Below are 17,918 nucleotides of genomic sequence, written 5' to 3' on the forward strand. Positions count from 1 at the left end.
TTTGAGCTTTTCTCAGTGACGATTATTTCTTTTCAGCATGGAGACTGAACCGGGAGAATGCGCCAACTGTGGAATACAGGCAACCATGCATTGCGCTGGCTGCACAGGAGCACCGGATTATCATACTGGCGATGCCAATACAGTCCTCTACTGTGGTCGCGATTGTCAAACAAAGAACTGGCCTGACCATAAATCTCATTGCAATATCATGAAGCGACGAAAGAAACTATTGCGCACAGCTAGCATACTTCAACGAGCCTTGTTCACGTATCGAGACATTCTGTACGACATTGATCTTACCAAAATTGAAGAAAGAAACGGAATACTCTATCTGCATCAAAAACAGAGGTCCATTGCCGCTCATGTCAAGCGGGGACCCTTCCCGAATCATCTGACCACCAATGCCCAGCACAAAGAAGCAGCTCTCACGATTAATCAATGCACAACAGCCATGGCGTTATTGAGTCGTCTGACACGAAAACTTCTTGCAGGCAAGTATTCTCAAGTTTCAATTGCTAGATATGAACTGTTTCTCACACATAACAGGAGTTTGTTCGACTATGGAGGTATTGGACATACGCATCGGAAAACCGCTCCTTCAACCGAAGCTACTTCCTGGTCCTGACTTGAAGGACTGTCCGCACACGGTGATCAAGGTTGGACTACTAAACACCACCGAGTCGTGGATCGTCGACACAACAGGCTGTCAATATGGATTCCGGGAGATTTTGGTCCCTTTCAACAAGTACATCACAAACAATTCCTGCCAATTTTCAGGCCAACCTACAATGTACAACTGGACCGAAACGAAAGACTTGGATTATTTCGCGACACTACCTGTCATGAATAAATCACGAGCACAGAAGCAAGACCGAGCGATGGAACGAAGGGCTCGTTTACACTTTGCCGACTTTGTCAACAGACATGTAGGCTCAGATATACTCGATGGTTCTGCCTCTGAGTTTAACGAAAAGCTTGAAAGTTTTGGGAATATGCTGAAGACGCATATGTTGAGCCTAGATGGATCTTAATTCGGGATTGGCTCCTAGATGGTGCCTGGCATGCTGCCATTTACGAATGCAATGTTAATATTCGACGGATTACAATAGGGACATCTGCAAAAAAGGAAACGAACCGTAGTGGACCTGGCAGGGGTATAAATTTAGGCAAAAGTAGGGGAGGATCTTTCGGCTGGATGCGCCAATAAATCCTACAGCATGACATCGTTGTTTCATGGGTAGCAGAAAAGTCAAACTCTCGAGTCTTACGGTACAGAAATAAGTGGAGTAAGAAGCCCTATGTAAATGGTATAAGCTGATCTACTAATTTCGTCTCTCATGCTTTTTCTGGACAGGTATTTTTGTGACCTACGAAAACTCAATTAGTACCGCAAGAGGACCGGGCGAGACCGTGCCAGGATCTACAATGTCACTGTTTTAGGAAGCTATCCGGACAGGCCAAGGATCCATCGACAGCGTTAATCATGACCAGGGTACAACCAACAGACTAACAGGACCGACAACAAGAGTTCTTTGAGTAATTTATGGGGATCAACATAGTACGCGGAAGGGCCCGAATTGTCCGTAGCATGATCGGCAATGTGACTGCTATAGGAAGCTGTCTTCAAGGCGAGGTATCCATCTCCAGCTTCGCCAGTAACAGGGGTATAACCAACAGAGTTCAAATACACAACCAACAAGACTAAGAATACGGGATATTCATGAAGAATTATTGGTCGTATACGGCAAATAGTTGCCGTAGGATTGCGGGTCGAACAGTTCCTTATGTCAAGATCCATAGTAAGGATTCACTAGAACTTGCAACCACCAACACAGACAAACCCTCACTTGTCTACACGTCCAGCATAAGAGTTTTCGACCCAAATCCATTCTCTTCAGTAGCATTCTGACTGAGTTTCACCATGTCCTCACCAGAGTTGTCACTTACGTTCGCGTTGTTGTCGACAGTGACAAGTCATTTTCTTTTCCAAAGAGAAGACGAGCTTTGTTCAGAAATCGTCTGCTGGGTCTCTCTACCCCTTATTTGCAGGCTATACAGCCCCAATAACAAAGCCAATCTAGTCTCGTTTCTGTCCACTAACTCCCTGGTTCAGCCAGCCCGTCCGATTTGCTTATGGGCTGTTGCCACATGTCTTTGTGTTGTGTCCTTGTGTCGAGCCGAAGCAGCCTCGGTGAAGCTGTTGGTGAGTCCAAATCACAGTGTATTTTAGACTTTTGTTGGTTTCTAAAACGCAATTAGCCAGTACTCACTCCCTTGCTTCTCTTGACTGAAAGAACGAGGAAATTGGAAACCCAATCAGGTGGCAATTCTGTCGTGACTGGACTATACGAAAACAAGCCTGCGTTATGGATTATTTCTCTATTCTCAGTCCTTACACTCACAGATTGGGGTTACAGTGGGCTTCTCCCATCCTTAATTGCCACTAACTCATCATTCGTTGTTTACGGAGCATTTCTGGTCGAGAATAGGCAAAGATCGATACTGCCAACTCTACCGACATTTGAGAAATGCATTTACTCCCTTGCACTAAGGGTAACACTTATACTGCTGATTGTTCTTTCGGCAAGAGTCTTGCTAATTGGACTACCACCAAGCAATGCCTTGTCCTCATTGCTTTTGGGAATTACGAAAGCCTTGTCTTGGTTGTACACCGCCCAAAGCGTAAGTTCAGTATTCGCCATCAAGAAGAAAAATGTGCCTAATAACTGATCTAGGCTCAACATTTATCCTGGAGCCTAGCATCGATGCTAGCGTCCTTCGGGTTACTGTGTACTCGCAATCCTTTCAGCTTCTCGACCGAAAGCCAGGCTGCATCAAATGTACTTGCTTCTTTACTCACCCTTGCACAAATCTATGGATTTATTCCCAAACAGTTCAGACCAAGAGTGGTTTTGGTGGCAGCCGTTCTTATACCATTAGTCCCATACTCTGCAAATATTGTCGCAATTCACAGATCCGAACTAGATGCTGAGGCTTTCAGTGAAAGTAGCCCACACCCAGTTGAAGTTCTATTCAATCGCTCCAGAGACGAGTTCCAACAAATGGTCGCGAAACAATCTACCACTTTTGAGATGGCATCTAACGAATATCGATCAAGGTATGGTCTCGATCCACCACCAGGGTTCGAGGGCTGGTTCCAATTAGCAAAGTCGCTCGAGTCGCCCTTGATTGATGAGTTTGATACAATGGATCATTCGATATCTCCGCTCAGAGCTTTCAGTGGAAAGGACATTGCAAAGGCAGTGCATCACGCCCAAAGTCTACCTGGGATAGACTTGTGGCTCTGTCAATTCTCAAAAAAAACATCGAAAACGGAATGCAGACATCCATATCGAACCTTTGACCGGCACATTTCGCAAATGTTCAACACCATTTTGATGAACGTGACAGAACTTCCTGACGTTCAGTTCCTTATCAACCACATAGATGAACCCAGAGTCCTCGACCACTTTCAGGAGGGGAAGATAAGTGTTGAGAACCATAGCCACAGGAATGTTTGGGATATAGTGACAAAAAACTGTGACTCTATTCATGGCGAGGCAAAAGAGGAAGATGGTATCGAAACCTTTGGGCTGCCATTCGTTACCAAAGTCACGTCAAGTCAAGATCTGTGTCAACATCCTGAATATGATGGCCAGCATGGCCTCACTTCAAGTCCTGTCTCTTTCCGTCCGATCAAAGGCCCACTACCCGTTCTCTCGACGGGTACACTATCTACTATGAGGGACATTTTATTCCCAAGCCCTGCATATACAGAGACCGAGTTCATTTATGACGAAACATCAGATGTTGAATGGGATCAGAAGCACAACAGTCTTTACTGGGCTGGGTCGACAACCGGAGGGTATGCAACTGATACAAATTGGCAACACTTCCACCGGCAACGATTTATGGAACTAGCACAAAACTTACGAAAGAGGAACTACTACCTCAGAGTCAAAGATGGTGTTGCCAAGCGTGTGACATCTTCTTTTCTCAATGGAAGACTATTTAACGTCGCATTTACCCGTATCTTTCAGTGCGAACGAAAGTCTTGCAGGGATCAAGATACCTATTTTGGGACAAAATCATGGGTTGACAAAGACGAAGCACTGAAATCGAAACTCGCTTTTGATATTGATGGTAATGGTATTAGCGGCCGGTTTTATAAGTTGCTGGCTTCCAGATCGGTGCCGCTAAAGCAGACACTTCTTCGAGAATGGCATGATAACCGCCTTGTACCGTGGCTACACTATGTGCCTGTTAGTCAGAGTATGGAGGAGCTTCCCGAGTTGGTGTCTTATCTGACACTAACGAAATCTGGTCAAAAAATTGCCAAGCAGATTGCATTCAACGGTCGGGAGTGGTATGCAAGAGCGTTTCGTCAAGCTGATCTCGGTCTGTACATGTACAGGCTATTGCTGGAAATGGCAAGGCTTCAAGACCTAGAGCGAGCACCAGATACCTAGTTCCTTTAGATAACAATCACAAGCTTCTAATCGTCATCCTTGATGACACGTCTGCGCCCAAATACCGCAGCAAAACGCCAAACGAAATCATACGCCTCTTGATCTCCTTTGTATTAAGTGATGCAATGTATTGCGACGAGGCATTGTATATGAAAGTAGATACCAGAGACATGCGTGCGGTAATAAAACCGGCACGGCACGGCATAGAGATAACCGTGTTAGATAAATCCTTGTATAGCACACAATGATCAAGATGGGTCTTCTTACTCACTGACAAAGACTAACGGCCAGATCTGGTTCTAGGCCTTGATAATGATGGATCATTGGTTTCCACCAGTTCGGTCGAGAGCAATGTGTTATCGAGAGGAGCACTCATTGGTTCGTGAACGAGGAGGGAGACCAACTAAGCAATCTTAGTCGGGCACAAAAGTTTGAGATAGTGTGAAAAGTGTGAGGTGGCCACTCAAAGCTAGGCCTCGTGATTTCATGACTTTATCTAAAAATGCACTAAGACATAAGACATCAAGCAGGAAATACAACTGTTTCTGTGTGATATCATTATGCCCTCACTTACCCAGAGTTGCACAGCCAGATGGCTTTTGGCCTGTGCGCCTTCAACAGGATTTCCTCTCCCTCGCTTATGGGTAAGGTAAGTTACCTATTGAGCTAATGTAAATGTGTCTAGCTGATCAATATCTGTTCCAGACCGATAGCTAGGTGGCATGAGGAAGAGATTTTCACAAGAAGCAGTCAGAGGCTTGCATTAGCCCGATACATACCAGCCTCGATCAATGAGCTATAAAAACGGTACTTGTGTAATAAGTGGCACAGCATCCACATCATAAGGTGCCAAAAACAACATTTCGCATAGTTGCAATTGGCAGGGCTGATGCAGTAGCTTCTCTGACGCAACTAACCTGTCCAATGGAATGTGAAACGTTGGGACTAATAATAAGCCTATCTGTTCTGGGCTTTGAACTATTTAAACTTTATCTACGATACAAATACCATAAGGCTGATCCTCTACTATTTCCGTATTTTTGTTTTGTGCCTCTTAAGTCATTTCATCTTGACGACGTGGCAATCGTTCATGCAAAGCAGCCACCGACACATTGCTTTTTTTGAAACAAAGCAAAAAAGAAGAAAAAAACTTGAAAAAACATTCGCAAGCTTGTGCAGTTCTTGTCTTGGTTACCGATAAATTAGGTCTAGTAGCTGAAACAAGCAAAATTAGCTGCAGCTCTAACAAGACTAGCAGGGAGGTCTCCACCAAGCCACAGAGGTCTAGGGGTTCGTAGTCACCACATATAAATTAATTCATCCGCCGTTGTGAGACGGGGATACCCTTGGTTGAGAGGCTGTGTCTCTTTTTCTATTTTCTCTCCATCTATTAATATTCCTCTGACCCTTCTTTATAAGTTCGAGGAGTATAAAGTTGGTTTGTCTGCAACAACAACAAACTTTGTTCGACGATAACTCACTTCCAATAAGAAGAGAGCAGCTGTCAACACACAGTAACTACTGAACTCAGTAGTGGACACGTATGTGACTGATAGGAATTGTCTGTCAAGCTTCCCTTTCGACGCTGAATTCAAGAGCGAGTTCACCAGAGCCGTTCACAAAGTCAGTCACCCCTGGTCATATTATACTCCACATTGCTAACGCTCTCGCAGACTTTTTCCATATCCCTATCTCTCGGCTATTCTTCCTTTGGAAGCGTATTTCTAATCTCTTATCATCACTCGCCATGGACATCAAGGCTCCCAGACCGGTCATGGCCTTTGATGTCAAAGACAGAACAACTCACAAATTCATCCTGGTCCAGCTTTTTGTCATAATAACATTCGCCTTTCACACAACAACTCTTCTGTATCTACCCAAAGTCAAAGAACGACTAATACCATCTCATCCTCGGCTTTCAATCACATCACCGGCCGTTATCGATCAAGCCAACAACACGTCAGCGTTTCCCACGGTTATCTCTTTGAGTGAAACACAAAACAATGTTCATTCCGCTGCCTTGATATGTGGTGACGTCTGGCTAGCTCTGAGTCTCATGGCTGGAACTGATGCCTTCTGGGTCGTGGCAACCTTTAACCACACCCTCATGAAGAACTGGCACTATTTTGTCAGTATGCGAATGATGGCATTAGCATCTATTCTATCGTTCTGCCTGTACATACCCTCGAATTGGGGTGACAAGACTACTCGACTTCAGGATTACTCCTTCGCCTTATCTTTGTCCTGTCTCACATATTTCTTGTTCAACTACACGCTATCACGAGCACATCGACGTCCACCGACTACTCTTATCAATGCTCAGTTCGGAACACTCCAACAGTACAGCGATAAAATGCGTCGTTTCTCATTCGGATGGAGCCGTGCATTACAAGTCTCTGCGATCATTTGTTCGTTTCCGACTGTTCTCACTGCAATTATACCTGCAGGATGGGTAACTGTCATCCCATTGCTGACTATACCATTCGAGGTACGTCGAATTCAGATTTAAAAGAACGGAGAATCGGAAATGCTGACCTGTTTATAGTCAATTCTACTGGCTTCAAAAAAGCTGGGAAGGAGTCCAGAGTTCATACTGAGCGGCGGTGTCTTCATCCACGCAGTATGCTTCACGCATTGGGGTCTTTCACAAGTCACTTCAAGTCCACGACTTGTCCTCCCCTCATGGGCGTTTCTAGCGCTTGTAGTGGCAGGACGACTCATTCTGGACTTGCATCTACAATCTTCATCACTCAAGTACCAGGAGTTTCTGTGGGTGAGGAAAGAGGTTCTTATTTCAACAAAGACTCTTTTGGGTATTTGTGCGTTTTGTCTACTGGCAGAGCAGGTTGGGGTACTTGTAGTATCATACTGCAAGTTATTCATTATACCTGTGTTTTACTCAATTAGTTTATTGGGTGTCGCGACGCCTGCAGCATATAGCATCGTCACAAAAAAGGTGAAACAATAATAGACGAGACTAAAATAGGCTAGACATTCACAATTGATTACAAGTTGCCTTGAAGCATAAAATTTCATCAGTGTCACAAAACCCGATCAATTTCTAGTGTTCTCGCTACCAGAACGTTAGCAAGATTTGTCGTTCTAACCATGGGGAATAAAATCAATATGTCATTCGTGCCTATATATTGTGATAGTGGCAGGACCTCTGCAAGCTCTTGCGTGTAGCAGGTTTTGGTTTGTCTGTCATTCCGTTGTTGTAGCTAGGGTCGGTTAGCAACAGGGATCAGGGTAGGATAAGCTAGGCAAATTGACTGACATGGATACTTAGTCTTTTGTATTCAAGGGGTCCAAAAGTAGTCTTATCTTTATGTTAAAGGAAGGATAAGTGGGTTGTATAGCAGTGCTTTTGTATTTGTGTAAGATTAAGGTTACTCTAAGAGCCCTATTTTTCGTGACGAAGCTGCATCTATCGATTTTGCATTAGACTTCGAGGGATACCTATATCAATCAATTGTGCAAAGCTCGGAAGCCAATAGTTAGTTGTCATGGTTGGAGATCGAGACTGTAGGTTAGGTAATTAAACGTAAATGAAACTATCGAATGTGGCGTCCGACTATTGACGCTAAAGACAGGGGTTATTATTTATATATGAGGGCGAATTCCCCTGAATACTTGTAGTTCCAGCATTTATTACCGGAATTCTCAAAAATCGCTGAGACCCAACATGCCTTCTACAAAGACTATCGCTGTCGCCGTCGCGGCTCTGGCTGCCTCGGGCGTTGGTGCAAGCAACTGCAAACCCTCTGCCACAACCTCGACGGAGATCCCTGCAACTACAACATCCGCCTGCGACAATTACGAACTAAAACCCGAATCCGAAATCGAAACAGAAGAACTCAACTGCGATGCCCGCGGAGCCTTCAAAGAGGGCGACAGTTATACTGTCCCAAGTTGGACGGTGTTTGATTGCGCACAGGCTTGTTTCGAATATGAACAGTTTGCGTGCGAATTGATCAACTTCACGCCTGGGGAGGAACCAGGAATACAGGGCTCTTGTACTTTTTATCCAGACAACGAGGTTACTCCCGTGTCGAGGGGAGGAATATCTGGTTATTACGATAAGAGATGCTTCACATGTAATACTCGTGGAGGTAGAGGCGGTAGAGGCGGTAGAGGGGGATCTCGAGGAGACAGTCGGAGGAGTTACAGAGGACGTGTTTGAATTATTCATATGGGGAAAAAGAATCATGGACCTCCAACACAAGGATAGAAAACTACACGCCTCGGCAAAACATAAAAGTCTCTGCCAATTCATAGCGTTCTAAAGCTTTGAGGTTCATATTTCTATTCGCTAGTTGCTTCGTTCCCCTCGCCATTTATTATTTGAAGATGTCCGAGGCGTAAGCCCCGAGGTATACATATGGTTGTTTTATATGTATACCTCGGGATTTACGTTTCGGACATCTTCAAATAATAAACAGCGAGGGTAACGAAGGAACTAGCGAATAGAAATAACCCTCGTTGTTAATATCTCTCTATCTAAGCTGTTCCTTTTTCCTTTGCAGATTCGCTCATGGTAGAGTAATTGACCTGAGTCGGCACTAAAGATGATGCACTCGCATGCTCATCAGCAGGATACTTTTCAGCCGTATAACGATCAAGCTACTGTAATTAGCATAATGACACATCCATTTGGCAATGAAACTTACCCATCGAACGACAAATAGCCATCCAGAGAGTGCCGCGCTGACACAAATCATCCCGATATATCCATTTCTCCAATACGGGGCATCGTCAGCTGGGAATAGCACAATACCCCAGAACGTCCACAAAAGACCGTCCACGGCCGACATGGAAGCCAAAGTGACACTTCGCGCTGCATCATCTGCCGTTCTTGCCAAGATATTACTCGCCCAGCCGTACGTCAGAGGGGCTATTCCGTATGCTGAAGCTGAAAGGTACAGCGCTGTGAGGTTGCCTGGTACACTCATGTTCGGGATCAGAAGAACGATGCTGCAGACGATCTGGATGAAACATAGTATGAAACCAAGGGACATCCGTTGGTTGTATCTGTCAAATACAAATGAAACAGAAAACTCGGCGACGATACCGACGGCGTGTGTTGGAATGGGTAGGGTGTTGACTTCGGATTGAGTAAATCCATCAATGTCTTTGCGGAACTTCAGGTAAAGTAGCATAAGTCCTTGGACGACGTATGACTGCAGTGCTGAACCAAGAACAGACAAGACGCAAAAGACATATCTGTAAATGTCATTAGCCTCGAGGACACATCATATACACGGCGCTGATTCACTCACACTAAAGGATTCCCCAAAACTCTCTTGATGAGACTCCAGGCTTGAATACTATGGCCATCCTCTCTCTTGGGCGGCAATCGATCCAAGGCTAGTTGTCGTTCCTTCTCGTTCAGATATGGAGCATCAGTATACTCTGGAACATCGGGAAAGAAAAAGAAGCCAAACACGGCAACGGGTAGAGTGATGATGCCGTCGATTAGAAACACCCACTGCCAGCCTGCGAGTCCAGCATGGCCTTCCATAGACTCATGAATAGCAGCCATCATGGCGCCAGCAAACATCTTTCCGACTTGTCCGCCAACGGTGAACATGGCTGTTCGCTTGCCGATTTCGTCTGACTTGCTGTAGGGTGTTAGTATCGCACCATCAAACACGTATATACACTTACTACCATGATCCCATGATGTAGATTGATCCAGTATAAGTACTGGCTTCAGCTACACCCATGAGGAATCGAACGGCACATAGTTGAGAATATGTCCTGCAAGCCGCACTCGCCATGGTCAGACCAGCCCAGGTGACTACCATTGAGGAAAGCCATATCCGAGGCCTGATCTTGTGGATAATGATGCTACTCGGTATTTGTCCTACCAGCATTCTATGAGCTTGTCAGTTGATGCTGCTTGAGGCAGAACTGATGTGCTATTGCATACCCCGCCGATGTCATTGAGAGTAGAACATTGTACTGGTTGCCATGGAGGTCAAGAGCCTCTTTCAAACCAGCTACCTATTTCGTGGTCAGTCATACGCTTCTACAACTTTTATCATTGGCATACGTATGCATTGGCAAAGGCCTGTCTGTCTAAGCACCAGTTAGAGCGCCACTTCTGAAAATGGTGAGTAGTGGGACATACCGAGGTGGTTGAAGAAGAAGCTGAAACAGCAAAAAGTCTATCTTGGTCAGTCCACGAACAAATGAGAAAGAACAGACGTAGTGTCTTACGAGAATAAAAAAATCTGTCAATTATTAGCAAGGTACAAACTGAAAGACGGTGGCAACGTACCAAGTTTTCGTATCAATTTTCTCTCCTCTTTACTCGTATCACCCCAAAGATAATCCACCACTATCAAGACAAGTCAGCTACACCACCAGACATAACGCGGCTGGAAACTTTACTTTTTCTATATCGAAAGCTGAGTTGCTGAGAAGTGTAGAAAAATGGAAAATGTGTGCGTCAGGACCTGATCATAGATAGGTACTTCTTGTTAATAATCCCGCATCTTCTATTGGACAGAAGATACTCGGTTGGCAAGGGTCCGTCAAGGTTCTCAGACTAAGCGACATTGGACCCTGAATTTTTGTTGATAAGATAAATAAAATTGTCATTTAATACCTCATTAACTATGTCTCAAGTTGATGCAATGCCACCGGGATTGGAGTATATTAACAGAAACTCCCATCAAGGCAAAATCTGAGGCAAATGACCAAAGAAGCACAGCGTCTAGTGGGTAGCACAAATAATGATCTCCTAAGTCTGACGTTACAAAAATAAATAGTCTAAGCGCTATAGTCTAAAGAGCATAAAGTGGCCTACTAATTTCGTCTCTTAGGCTCACAGCGGCCTATTTACTTTCAATTTCCTTGGTCGAGACATGGCCAAATCGGATGAAAGAGAGATCATCAGATCGCAGCTTCGATACGCCTGGATTGGTGAGTGCGGAAATGGGTTGTGGGATGCCGCTCATTCCTACCACGCCCTTTGGGACGAAACGTCAACAGACAAAGATGATCATGTTTAAGAATCTGTCTTTGTACAATGACAGCAATCTCCGACAGGACATCGGTCTACAGCGCGCTTGAGTTTTCTTCGATGACAAGCGTCTTTACCCCGAAGAGACTATCGAGCGACCGATCTTTCCATCAGACAGTTTCCTCGAGGCGGAATCCGTTCGGAGTGCTGGTAGCGAGGATTGGCTCAGTCACCCGAATAAGGCCAGAGAGAGTCGACTAAAGGCATTGTGCGATGAAACGCGAGCCGTGAGGCAATTCTGAAATAATGGCGTATAAGATTATAGTACGTTGCTGCTGTCCTTTCCCGAGAAACGGGGTGTTGTACACAAGAAATTGGATTAACTACAGCAGAAAGCTGGGAATAGTGTCCCTTGCAGGATGCAATTATTCATCTTGTAATCACAGTAGGTCTAGATTGGTAAGAAACAAGGTTGGTTTGTCATTGTAAGTAATCTAGTACAACGGTGAGTCAGTAAACAACACGACAATAAGTGACAAATGATGGTCCTTGGTCCGATGCATACCGCAAGGATACTGGGCTTGTCTGACACGAGGCATGGCCTTCGCCCATTGGAAGACTGAAATGCATGCCAATTCAAGACTGGGCACTCACTCTGGCTGAGAACGTGTAGATGGCCATTTTTCTTGCGGCTATGTAAGCTGCTGACATACCTGACCTGAGGGATTCGAAGATCCCTTGAAACATCGGACTGACTAATTTCGATATTCGAGAACCCGTACCCACACCTGCGCGATGGTGTTTTGTGACCTAAGAACCTCACCTAATTTAATATTACAATTTCGTCCCCCATGGTTCCAATATCTAAACTTTGGGGTCACGAGAGCCGAAGCCTTCATGATATTAATACATGTACGTCTTCATATCCACGACAGAAACAAAAGAGATGTATTTGTCTATAGCAAAGTATATGGATTGATGGGAACGCCATACGACAATCATCCTTTTGCGAATCAGTATATTAGTTGAAGATTTAAAAACACCAAAACAATCATAGAGTACTCAAGAGGGTAGGGCTTGAGGATTTTGCCCACTTGATCTGGCCACTCGCTTGTAGATTCAACTCCAGCAAGTGTCGACGCATATTCCCAATATGCAGGATACCAGCCTGCCGAATCCCAATCCACTATACCCGTAACCCGATATTCGTCAGTGTCCCTTTCCCCAACCCCATTGATTCCAGAGTTGGTGTCTTGAGAGATCTTCTCAACCATGATATTTTTCTCGTGGAGGTCTCCATGTGTCAATGTCACACTGTGGTTCTTTAGGGATTCGGAAAGCTGCTCCGAGAAAAATCGAGGCAGCCATATGTCTTGCCGAAACTGTTCCCAAAGCTTTCGCGATGCAATTGACAGAGCTGACCCAACTTCTTCTGGTGTCTTGAAAGGGCCATTAATGTCAGGATCAGGATCCATCGTTTGAAAGGCGTAATCCCGCAGGCCGGTCCCATCAATGCTGCCAATAAAGTCGCTGGGAGGCTCGAGAGATCGTATGTGATCGAGCATGCCCTTCAGCTGTGTTGCAATCGATGATCTATGTTCAACTGAGAGAGACGGCCGGACGGACTTCAAGGAGACGCCCTTGATACACTCCATGATTAGGTAAAGATGTCCGGAAGATTCATCCTTATACATGGCGTAGAGACGTGGGGCGGGAATCCCGTGTTGTTCAAGGAACAGAAGTACGTTCCCCTCATACTCAGACACGTCAGGCCCATGCTTGACAATGTAGATTCCCCTGATAAGGCAAACACCACCACGCCTGGTGGTCCTCTGGCTACGTCTCGGGGAAAACTGAGCATTTGCGGGATTGTGGATTTCCTCCAAGCTGGGAAGAGGCCCGGGTAGTTGCGCAGTGTCGCGAGAGTAGGGTAGTGTGACAGAATCAAACAGCTCCATATCTGATGTATTTTAAAGGTTTGTAAAACAATGGCAGCAGTCAAATATTTGGTGGATAGTGATGTTCCAAGGTCAACAATCGCATGAGCGGGGATTGAGGAGATTTCTGACAACGTGAATGCAACAAAGCGTTATAAGTCTTTGACAGCAATATTTATTTTCATAAAAAGACACGTTAAGGAGACCGCACTGTTGTCAACGTCGGACAAGGTATCGTATATAATCATGTGAATCAAAGCCGAGGCCGCAATTGCTCTGGTCAAGATACTGACTGCTTTGATGAAAATGTCCCGACTGTGCGGCGTTTACGTACAGGAGCGATCAGCCGTGATTGGTTCGGTAGAAAAGCCAGCTGGGGGCTGTGTATTGGTCACTTTGACCTCCTGGTTATGGTTGAGTTTAAATATTACAACCTTGAATATTTTAACTTATTACTTGCTATCACTATAATAATTAAAGTGTTTAATGCAGTCCTTCCCAAGGTTTAATAGTAATTTGAGTATGCAATAGACTTTAGGATTAATTTTATTCATATCTTGGTTACCCCGTCGACTTCCATGCGTTTAGCTACAGTATCGGACTGCTCCCACATTTTGATCAACTTCAAGTTATAGCCATCTGATATCACAATGTACTGAAGTCGAAGACCGATTTACTGTCTGTTCTTCACTTGCCTAGTCGGGCATTCCCAATATACTTCGAACTTTGGGATCCAATAGATGTTTTATATAAACTTCAAAGCGAGAACTATCTAGCTGAGAGTGACCTTCTTCTTCGTGAATAATACTTCTGCCTAAAATTTTATACTTCCACTGAACCTTCAGATGCGAAGTGGCTTACTAACTCTTCAAAATTGGAGTATATATAGTCACGTTGATCGCCCTTCAAATCATTTTCACTCTTCATGCCAACGCCACCGACAGCATATGAGCCCTACTCTTCTCAACAACGCGAAAGACGAGAGAAAAACGACAAAATGGCACTTCCTGGATCGGACCCATTTATCACACTGCCCTCGGAGCTGTGTGTCCAGATCTTCGCCATGACCGGCAGCCTGTGGACTGCGTCACGGGTCATCAAAGCATCCCCAGTAATGCTTAGACAATACCTTGGTAATAAGATGCACGTCATACGGGATATTATTCAATATGACCAAGACATGATGCAAGATGCCATGGGGATTCTTCTATTTCCATGCGTTTCGTCCCCTGAACAGGGACTTCTATATGACCGTCCTGCAACCGTCATACGCTCGCATATTCGCAAATGGTCAAAGTCTCAACTCCCAGACCCCCTGAAAAAGAAGAACGACCTTGTGATAAGTCAGCTGTGCAAATTACACAGTCGAATTATGCTTCTTACCGAGGACTACATCACTAAAGCCACTGCTTTCTTTCCGCCTCGGGAATACCTCTGTTTACCACAGGTGCAGGACCTGTCTGAACGTCACCTTTTCTTCAAAGGCGACAAAGTCACAGCGCTATCCAATTTTACAAATCTCACGACGTTGGAGAGAAAGAGATTTGTAAAGGCGTTTCTGATGTACTATCTGATGGCCAAGATCAATCATCTCGGTCAACTCCCTCGTCGCGTGCCACAACGCAAAGTCAGTAAAGCGGAGGAAGAGGCTGTTTATTGTGTGGTGTCTTACGTGAAGACTCTGTACGGCTCAATGTTTGCACAGTGCGCCGACGCTTGGCTTCCAACTACATCATCAGTCAATTCACCTGAAAGCGGGTTACTATATCCCGATAACTTTGATTTCGACGCTAATGTGTATGCGTTGGACATGAAGTTGGATGATCACACCAGATTCTTCTACAGCCACGATTTCGGCAGCGATTTCGAAAGGCTTGGACCTGATCGTCTCTTTGACTTCCTTCGCCATGATTTGTCCAAAGAAGATGAAAGACAGGGTCTCAAGGCTAAATTGCAGATCGCTGCGCAATGGGAGTGCGAGCACCGCTGCCACGATGTGTACGATACTCTTGACGTGTTTTTCGAACCCGACAAGGACTACAAAGATGGACACGAATCGTCTATGTATGAGCACTTGTCCGTGGAGCTGAACATCGATTCGGACAGTGGTAGCCCTGCATGGAAACTTTGCACACAGCGAGCTTGGGTGTTTTTTGATGATAACCGATTTTATCCTCAAGGGACTAAAAAACGACCAACATTCCCATCCGATGATTTCCTCCGGAAACAAAGCAGGCGTACTCAATACAATTGGGACAAAACGAGGGCTTTGCGACGATCACAACAGTGGCATGAAGGAATCATCGTCCATATTGACACTGACCAAATTGATAGACTTTGATGAGGGTTGGATACAGGGCAGTTGGATAAAATGTGGTAGTGAGACTTGGTTGAATACAAACGTTTACTGAACTACCACAATTGTTTACCTAGGTATCTTATGCATAAACGAATCCTATTAGGTACACAGTCATTGTTGAATAACACTAAGTTGATACTGGCCTAATACAAAATGACCTATAGTTTTCTCTTCTCGCCCACTGTCCTCAGTTAGTAGTTGCTGCTTCAACCTGAGGCATAGATATTGTGCTGACCCCGCATTTGCTTTGCTCATTATGCCACCACCTGAACTTGACCATCACGAAACTACGTTCAACAACCAACATGGCAGACTGACTGATCTTCCGAGTAGTGGTAGTCTATAACCGAAGACGGAAGAAAAGATCATTTCCCAGCTTATTCTGCTCTTCATAAGTTTCCTCTACTCCAGCATGACATCCAGAAATCTCAACAAGACCTGGCGCGATATTGTCTTTGAACAGTACGAAGCCGACCACGCAGCTGACGTACCCTTTCCAATTCGCTACTTAATCTACGGCGACCAGTGGAAAACAGATATCATTATTGAGATCCCCAACAAGATTGACGTGCCTGTCTTTCGTCAAACTCTCCTCCACGCAGCTAGTTCTAGACGCCTTGAAAAGGACCCGGCGTACGAAGACGACCTGATCAAGATCCGAGCACGTGTTCCGCTTTCCATCATGAGTAACAATGATGCACACCCGCAAGATGATACTGCTACTTCTGGTAGCAGTGGGGGTCATCAGTGACAATGGTGAACATAACTTGAGCCATGGCTGAGTTAACCATTGAATGGTGATGGTTCTCCTCGATATTCGCATTCTAACCTTTTTCCTCTGTCGAGGGCATGCATATTAGAAAATACATGCTGGGATTGGGTGATTCTCTTTTTGGAAACACAATGTTCTCTCACACGCTTGACCTTCTGCGTGTCCCTCATGGCGTTGTCACCGAGCATGGTGAAACAATATTGTCAGTTCTTGAGAAGCCACTTGTGCATCTCTGACAGTTTCTTCTGCAAAGCTAGTCAAAGAACCTCGCAGGGCCAGCCACAAGTTACCCACCATGACCAGGTTATTCTGCAAAGATGTCACCACCCAGCGTCGTTGAAGATTGAGGTTGTGAGTAAGTTGGGGGGTAGGAGCATCTCAAGCCTGGCAGCCGCTCTGATATTCATATTCCAAGTCATTTTAGTTGTCTGGCATCGGCTTGTACCGACTGAAGTGGCATGCGTGGGGTCGGGAGCAGACTTGGCCTGTAGACGTGAATGGGGAAAGTGAGGCGACTAAGCCGGTAGTGATTGCCTACAATGCAACTTTGGCGGGCGCGCCTGCCTCATTTCCACCAGGCGGTTTGTTCCTTCCACTTTCTTCCCATTCTTGCTCCGTACTCTCTTTTTCCCACCATCGCCAACTTGAACTTTTCCTTTCCCAACTTCATCATCAACATCAACATATGATCATTACCATCGACGCACTGGTAGAGACCGTCAGCAGGGGCCGGCCGTGAAACGCAATCCGCCTCCCACACCCACACCCGCACTTCAACATCTCCATTATCGCCGCCATTACCGTTATCACCATCATCATCATTCATCCAGCTTCACTTTTTTTAATTATATTATCAAGTTAACCCTTTCATAATTATAATTAATAATTTAATTACCACCGCTGCCAACATGAATACCAACGACCTTGCCCATCTTGAGGCAATGGGGTTGCCAGCCCCTGCTTATGTGGCGCCATCGTTGCGCCAAGATATACGAAACAGGTCTGATGAAATGCAGATTCATCAGTTGGCCAACTTGGTCACACCTTTGGTTTACGCCACCCGGCGTAGTCACGTGCCAGAGGAAGAGCTGGCATCGTTTGAAGCGTGCCGCTCGAATGTATACAAGCCCGTATAAACCTTCCAGAACGATCTGGCGGATGAGATGAGTAAGTCAATTTATGTTATCTAGCCTAAGACTTTAGGTTATTCTTACTTCTTATCCTAAATGCTTAGGCTAATCTCTCTGTTACTTACCAGAACTCCTTGTCCGCCGCCATCATGAAAGCAGCCGACCTTGTCCACGACCATCCCGAGTCCGATCATCACCCGTACTAGAACTACGTCCATAGGAACGGATTCGGGGTGGTTTGCTGCAATAACATGCGGCAGGATGACATTGTCCCACGAGAA

At 45.2% G+C, this 17,918-nt stretch overlaps 9 protein-coding genes across 9 annotated transcripts; 7 read left to right on the plus strand and 2 right to left on the minus strand.

Annotated features, from left to right (window-relative positions):
- Positions 1 to 37: 37 nt before the first annotated feature.
- On the plus strand, positions 38 to 625 carry FPOAC1_004228 (uncharacterized protein; the record flags this gene model as incomplete). The annotated part of the gene is made up of 1 exon (XM_044848781.1): positions 38 to 625. The coding sequence occupies one exon, from the start codon at positions 38 to 40 to the stop codon at positions 623 to 625; it is 588 nt and encodes a 195-aa protein (XP_044707491.1).
- A 2,755-nt stretch (positions 626 to 3,380) lies between these two features.
- On the plus strand, positions 3,381 to 4,469 carry FPOAC1_004229 (uncharacterized protein; the record flags this gene model as incomplete). Its single annotated transcript, XM_044848782.1, has 1 exon — positions 3,381 to 4,469. One exon carries the CDS (start codon positions 3,381 to 3,383, stop codon positions 4,467 to 4,469), a length of 1,089 nt encoding a protein of 362 aa, XP_044707492.1.
- Positions 4,470 to 6,216: 1,747 nt separating this feature from the next.
- Positions 6,217 to 7,437, plus strand: FPOAC1_004230 (uncharacterized protein; the record flags this gene model as incomplete). The annotated part of the gene is made up of 2 exons (XM_044848783.1): positions 6,217 to 6,957; positions 7,015 to 7,437. 2 exons carry the CDS (start codon positions 6,217 to 6,219, stop codon positions 7,435 to 7,437), a joined length of 1,164 nt encoding a protein of 387 aa, XP_044707493.1.
- Positions 7,438 to 8,154: 717 nt separating this feature from the next.
- Positions 8,155 to 8,652, plus strand: FPOAC1_004231 (uncharacterized protein; the record flags this gene model as incomplete). The annotated part of the gene is made up of 1 exon (XM_044848784.1): positions 8,155 to 8,652. The coding sequence occupies one exon, from the start codon at positions 8,155 to 8,157 to the stop codon at positions 8,650 to 8,652; it is 498 nt and encodes a 165-aa protein (XP_044707494.1).
- Positions 8,653 to 8,969: 317 nt separating this feature from the next.
- Positions 8,970 to 11,370, minus strand: FPOAC1_004232 (uncharacterized protein; the record flags this gene model as incomplete). The annotated part of the gene is made up of 8 exons (XM_044848785.1): positions 8,970 to 9,092; positions 9,140 to 9,692; positions 9,749 to 10,090; positions 10,137 to 10,346; positions 10,402 to 10,475; positions 10,525 to 10,550; positions 10,603 to 10,622; positions 11,306 to 11,370. The coding sequence occupies 8 exons, from the start codon at positions 11,368 to 11,370 to the stop codon at positions 8,970 to 8,972; spliced, it is 1,413 nt and encodes a 470-aa protein (XP_044707495.1).
- A 1,082-nt stretch (positions 11,371 to 12,452) lies between these two features.
- On the minus strand, positions 12,453 to 13,397 carry FPOAC1_004233 (uncharacterized protein; the record flags this gene model as incomplete). The annotated part of the gene is made up of 1 exon (XM_044848786.1): positions 12,453 to 13,397. The coding sequence occupies one exon, from the start codon at positions 13,395 to 13,397 to the stop codon at positions 12,453 to 12,455; it is 945 nt and encodes a 314-aa protein (XP_044707496.1).
- Positions 13,398 to 14,301: 904 nt separating this feature from the next.
- Positions 14,302 to 15,717, plus strand: FPOAC1_004234 (uncharacterized protein; the record flags this gene model as incomplete). The annotated part of the gene is made up of 1 exon (XM_044848787.1): positions 14,302 to 15,717. One exon carries the CDS (start codon positions 14,302 to 14,304, stop codon positions 15,715 to 15,717), a length of 1,416 nt encoding a protein of 471 aa, XP_044707497.1.
- A 430-nt stretch (positions 15,718 to 16,147) lies between these two features.
- On the plus strand, positions 16,148 to 16,486 carry FPOAC1_004235 (uncharacterized protein; the record flags this gene model as incomplete). The annotated part of the gene is made up of 1 exon (XM_044848788.1): positions 16,148 to 16,486. One exon carries the CDS (start codon positions 16,148 to 16,150, stop codon positions 16,484 to 16,486), a length of 339 nt encoding a protein of 112 aa, XP_044707498.1.
- Positions 16,487 to 17,415: 929 nt separating this feature from the next.
- Positions 17,416 to 17,843, plus strand: FPOAC1_004236 (uncharacterized protein; the record flags this gene model as incomplete). The annotated part of the gene is made up of 2 exons (XM_044848789.1): positions 17,416 to 17,625; positions 17,766 to 17,843. The coding sequence occupies 2 exons, from the start codon at positions 17,416 to 17,418 to the stop codon at positions 17,841 to 17,843; spliced, it is 288 nt and encodes a 95-aa protein (XP_044707499.1).
- Between the last annotated feature and the right edge of the window lie 75 nt (positions 17,844 to 17,918).

This window comes from Fusarium poae, chromosome 2 (assembly GCF_019609905.1).
Source record: "Fusarium poae strain DAOMC 252244 chromosome 2, whole genome shotgun sequence".
In the NCBI taxonomy this organism is placed as follows: domain Eukaryota; kingdom Fungi; phylum Ascomycota; class Sordariomycetes; order Hypocreales; family Nectriaceae; genus Fusarium; species Fusarium poae.